This window comes from Pogonomyrmex barbatus, unplaced genomic scaffold, assembly GCF_055798465.1.
Source record: "Pogonomyrmex barbatus isolate J1 unplaced genomic scaffold, ASM5579846v1 scaffold20, whole genome shotgun sequence".
NCBI lineage: Eukaryota > Metazoa > Arthropoda > Insecta > Hymenoptera > Formicidae > Pogonomyrmex > Pogonomyrmex barbatus.
This window is the reverse complement of record NW_028297117.1, coordinates 2553029-2559188: the sequence shown is the minus strand read 5'-3', so window position 1 is coordinate 2559188 and position 6160 is coordinate 2553029. Positions and strand designations below refer to the sequence as shown.

General features: G+C 27.4%; 1 protein-coding gene across 4 annotated transcripts; it reads right to left on the bottom strand.

Annotated features, from left to right (window-relative positions):
• Window positions 1–3172, bottom strand: Hpf1 (Histone PARylation factor 1). Of its 4 annotated transcripts, none has more exons than XM_089077792.1 (6): window positions 2938–3098; window positions 2592–2786; window positions 1776–2309; window positions 1547–1695; window positions 1188–1426; window positions 1–669 (listed from the first exon to the last, which is right to left on the bottom strand). In XM_089077792.1, the coding sequence occupies exons 2-6, from the start codon at window positions 2730–2732 to the stop codon at window positions 368–370; spliced, it is 1365 nt and encodes a 454-aa protein (XP_088933918.1). In that variant the 5' UTR covers window positions 2733–2786; window positions 2938–3098; the 3' UTR covers window positions 1–367. The 4 variants fall into 4 exon arrangements, with proteins under 4 accessions (XP_088933918.1, XP_088933917.1, XP_088933920.1 ...); XM_089077791.1 differs by having other exon boundaries at window positions 2862–3015; XM_089077794.1 differs by lacking the exon at window positions 2592–2786 and having other exon boundaries at window positions 2938–3172.
• Window positions 3173–6160: the final 2988 nt, after the last annotated feature.

Genomic DNA, 6160 nt, shown 5'->3' with positions numbered 1-6160 from the left:
TACACGTAATATATTTTTATTAATCAACGTTTTCTCTTTAATATCATTCTACAATAATTGTTAAATTTGTATTTATCATTTTTTTTTTCAAATTTTTCACTTTTATTGTATCATTGAAAAATATTACATTTACATTCATTTTATTATCCATTTTATTATGATTATTATTGTTTATTTTACAAATATTATTCTAAAAAAATTTCTTCCAAAATATTGAATAATTTTAAATGTAATTATAATTTACACATACGATACAAACATCAATCATTTTGTCACAAAGCATCAAATAAATTGCAAAAAAAAAAACATGGTCAACATGAGTGATTAAAATTTCACTCTGATTTTATATAGAAAAATTAATTTTTTTTTAAATTACATTTAATTCACAGTCTTTTCTTCTGTTTTTCAAATGTGCTTTAAATATTTTTAATAGCTGTGGTCTTTTTAAATGAGTATAAGCGATAGATAGCATTTGCAGAGCTCTAGTTTGTACATAGATGCTTCCATTCGAGAACAGGTCGTGTCCTAGCTCTAAGCAAGTACCAAAATCGCATTCGTCCGCAGCTATCGTTGCCAGCCTTATAATTTCATCAAGTTTCGTAATTGGCATTTTTCTCTCTTCTGGAGTACCTGCCTCCTCTATTTGCTTCAATATCTTTTGCAAATCATCTAATATACCAATGAATTGTATTTAATTATATGCGTTTTGAGTTCACGATTATGTTCTGATATTCACTATCAGTATATATGATTGTATCATATATATATATATTAGATTTTCAATCTTAGCAATGAATATCAAAATGCAGCACATATATATATATATATATATATATATAATTCTAACAAACTCAAAATTAAAATTAAATTAGAAAATAATTGAAATGTATATTTTTAATATATGTATCACATATTACTTACATATGTATATATATATATATATATATGTATTAAATAATATATATATATATATATATATATATATATATATATATATATATATTACTTAATACAATTATTTCGTGAAAATATTCACAATACATTCAGCAATTTTGTTTTTTTTTTATAAATATAAAAAAATAATCAATTACAATATATTATATAAACAGTAAATATATTTAAATACAATAAAAAAACTTAAACTTAATTAAATATATTGAATATATGATCCATTTAATCGTACTTACTGTCTGTTGCTGCCAATTCTCTGTAACCCAATTGAGTTTTCTTATCATAAGGAACTACAATGCCTACTTTGTGAAAAGTTCGTGCTACAACTCGTCTTTCTCTCGCTCGCATATTTACGGTATTTTTTTCCAAAGTTATATTATATTTTTTGGCAAAGTTTTTCAGTTGCGAATGTAAACGTATTATGCTGGTTTTCTCGAAAGGATTAGCCGACTTCGTTTTATTTTGCAAATAAGCACTGTAATTTAATGCAAATAATAAATAAATAATATAAAAAAATATAATATAAAAAAAAATTGGTCTGTAGAGACAGACCAATATTAGCGCTATTTAAAATTTTCATAAATTTTTTACTTACTCAACAGCACCGAATATATTTTCTGCGACAGGTTCAAATATGCCATTCACATTCGCTCGATTCTTTGCTATAAACACTGGTTTTTCCATGGTGTCATCTCGCCAATAACCAAAATGTAATCCTTCTTTATCATCGCATTTCATAATAGTCTATGTAATTTTTATATTAAATTTATATCTTTTTAAGAATATATTCAACAATACTATTTGTAGATATTAATTCATCATACCTGAAATTCCGGAACGTCATAATAATATCTCCAATGTGTTAAGTATTTTTCTTTATCTCCATCTATAGAAGTTATTTTGCCATCCAATACATCGTAAGGACCCACAAGTTTCAAGCGAACAGATTTACAAGCCAAAAGAGGATTATCTTTCGATATATTTTTACAAAACTCATAGAACTGGAAAAAATCTTTTGGCATTTTGACCAGAAACAGATCCATAATAATATTTTGGGCAGTCATGTTGGATACTGATATATTCTCAGTTGCATTGTATTCAGCTGAATTAACTGAATCATGTTCAGTCAATATTTCTTTATTTAATATCTTCTCATTAGAATGTTTATTATCATTTTCATTCTTATTTATAACGATTCCAGTTCTTTCTGGACTCGGAGAAAGATTATGCAATTTCTTTTCAGGTTCGAATGTTTTCTGCAATTTACTCTGTGGACTTTTCGACCTCTCATTCTTATGATCTTTTATGGGATTTTTTCTCTTAACTCCAGTAGTTAACATCTCAGTTTTTTCATCTATCTACAAAATTAAAAGAATAAATAGTAACAGCCATGTGTTAAACAATTTCAATTAACTTAATTGGCAATTAATTTAATCGATAAAATTTTGAATTTATTCGTTTTTTTCTGTATACATTCTGTATAAGAATTGAAAATTTACAATTCTATCAAGATTAACAAAACACAGATATTAGATTTTGCAAGTTAATTAACAAGCTAATCTAGCATATTAATATAATAAATGACATTTAGTATGTCAGTTCAGCATGTAATCTATCATGTTCTCATTAGTTGATTATACCGTTTCTCTTTTTGGCGGGTGTTTGTATTTACTATGGTGCTGCGGATTTTTCTGATAGCATTTAGCACCGTACTGGCAAGAAGTTCGCGGATCATCTTCATATTCCAAGGGTTGATCGTCCTTATTGTTGTCGGATGGCATTGCGTAAAATATTACATTTGCTTCTTTATCGATAAATCAGAATTTTTGTGCGATCTGCGTGATACAAAGATATATCATCAACATTATCTCTCTCAATCCTGTTCTTTAGCTGCACTAGTATATACATACACTCGATATATTTAAAATGAGATAGATATATGTTTGAACAGAACGAAACCCGAAAGCGGACATGTCCACGATTTACCTGTAACTTTATTTTGAAGCGTCTCTGGGAACTTTCCAGCAAGAAGGTACAGATAGACACTAGTCACACTAAAGGCCAGCGTCACACGATGCTTTTTTTTCTGCTGATTTGCTAACTAAATTTGCGTGCTCGTTGAGTTTTTGTCTCTGATTGGTATATTCTTTTGGATCTAAAAAAATATACCAATCGAAAACAAGAGTTCAACAAGTACGCGAATCCAGCTAGCAAACTAGCAAGAAAAAAAGCATCGTGTGCCGCTGGCTTTAAATAATACTGGGTGCTTGATGGAATGTCTTTTAATTCTAGATATAGTCATCAGTTGACGCTAGCTGAAGTTTGTTGAAGGTTTTGATTGCTTTATTCTCGAGCATAATCTTTAAAATATTTGCAGCGTTACAGCAATAATCGAAGAAATAATCTTTTCTTCTTCTTCTCAGTTCAGCTGGCCTATTCTGTAATTCTTAAGGACAATTCGGTATCATTATATTGTCGTTGCGCACATTTTTTATCATATAAAATATCTGCGCAATGACAGTATAACGACACCGAATTGTCGTTAGAGAATGGGCCTACAGAATGCTTAGTGTCGATCCACAATAAGTATTTAATCTTTAAGTCGTAAGAAATTGACCAATCATAGTCGAATATGAAAAGAATAATCGACTATGATTGGTCAATTTCTTACGACTTAAAGATTAAATACTTATTGTGGACCGACACTAATTGGTCAATTTCTTAAAGCTTAAATCACCTATTGTGGACCGACACTTAAACAAACCTTAAATAAATGATTAATTTCAAAACAGAAAAAGACAGAATTCTTTTTTACTATTCAGTGCTACAAACCTAAAAGTTTAAAAATTGGCAGCCATGATGCAGAACACAGCTCTGCTTCGTAGCTGTGTCAAAATGTGTTGTGTTGTGTTGTGTCGTAACAGGAAAGCACGTATAGCGGCACTGTGTTGCATTGTCAATTGTGTCGCTTGCTGCTCCCTCTATGGACATTGAACTACGTAACCAATGTCCATGATTCGTAGGTAATGTCCGATTGCGTAGTTCTCATTCGTGCTATGTCCACGATTTTGTGGTTTTGTTCCGTGCTATATGCAGGGGTGACAGTTGGTTAGATAAAGAGGGACATCAATCTCTATTCGTTCTTGTCTCACAAAATCGGAAATGTGTCGTATTGATCATTTATCACAATTCTCAACAAATCTCGTTAGTTATAGCAAACTTCTATGCTATAATTTCTCTTGCGTTTTTAAAAACTGATCAATTTATAGAGGCCCTCCACCACTCCTGCCAATTTCACTTCTTGGCAGTCCTCTTTTCTTTATATGCCTATTTTAAATTTTCTTATATTTATTATTTTTTATACAATATAAAAAAAAATTATTACAATATAAAATATAATTCAACAATATTCAATAAAAATATAATAAAAATACAAAAGTTTAATACGAAAGAAACATCATACACGATACAATAATATAATACAACATAATATATCATAATATAATACAATAATACAATTTGTATTGTTCGGTAACAAAAATTGTTATTGTTTAGTCGGAATATTTTATCGAATAAAATTTGAATTTGTGAAGGCCCTCCACCACCCCCACCAGTTTTAATTGGCAGTCCTCCTTTTTTACACGCATGTTTTAATTTATTTTAATATTTATTAATTATATACAATTAACAATTTTAGTATCAAACAATACAATACAAAGTTACAAAGTTATACATTTTTAATGCATTATTTGCAATTAAAGAAATCAATACAATAAACCGAGAATATATTTAAAGAACAGAATATAATAGATAGATTTATATATATATATATATATATACACATGTCACGAAGTTAAATTCAGAAAAGAAAATTATTAAGCATTTAAAATACCAACCGAATGTTATTTATTATATTTTATTCTTTTTACAATTAATAGTTTGAACATTAACAAATTTTTAAATTACTAAATTAAATAAATTCTTAAACTATTATCCTACCTACCCGAATTTTTAATATCCCTACACTCGATTGAAGATTTTATATTCCTACCCGTATAATTTTTAATTAACGTTTATTAATTTTTTATAATTACATCTAAACATTAATACGAACGAATATATAATATAATTATATAAAAAAATGTAATAATAAATAATTCTATGATGAATTTATTTAAATAAAATTAAATAAATTCATCATAGAATTATTAATTTTTAAACTGTAATATTTCTTTATTTGTTTTAATTCTTTCCCACCCGAATTTAAATACATAGAGCTATAAATAGTACTGTAGTACTATCTATAGTACAGACATAGAGAACATTTATCATTCCCCCCTAATTACGTGCAATCGCACGTATAAAAATCTTATTAATTACTTACTCATTTTTATTTATTTTGGTTATAATATATATATTATAACCAAAATAAATAAAATACATATAGATAATATATATATTAACTTTTGCGGTTCTTCAGGCCAGATTGGACCTACCTTTCGTTGCTCCTGGCCACGTTGCTCCATCATCGATTTGGCCACATATAGCCAGAAATAAAAAAGGATATAGGAGGTCCTTCAATTATCGGCTAATTATGCCGGCAGATTCTTTGATCGCGTTCGACGGTCATACAATCGTGTGGGGGGATCGCCATTCAACATTAATAAAATATGAAATTTTTGAAACTAATATAATAATATCACATTTTTTTATAGTACGATGATCGATTCAAAATAAAGAAACTCGATTACATATGACAAAAAAAATTTTTTTAATTCAATAATAAAAATATTGCAATAATAAAAATAGAAAAATATAAAAACGATTGTGATCTATATAATTAATATATTCAAAGAAAAATATATTCAATAAAAAGGAAAAATCTAAGGCCCATATAATTCGTTCGTATTATTCGCGTACGATCGAAACGTTTATTTAAATCTCACCACACAGAGAGAATGATTTCTTTTGATTTAATAAATTTTAGATTAGATTCAAAGAAATTTATTTTTTGAAATAGTCCAAACAAATCAATTATTAATTCAACAAATTCGATTGTTCGATTTTTCAAATAATAAATAGCTTTATTTAAAATAAAATATTTATTTAAAATATTTATTTAATAAATTGTTTGAAAAACAATAACGCTCTTTGTTTATGCTTTAACAATATTAAAGAATCTCTTCTTTTAAAACAATATTTAATTTAG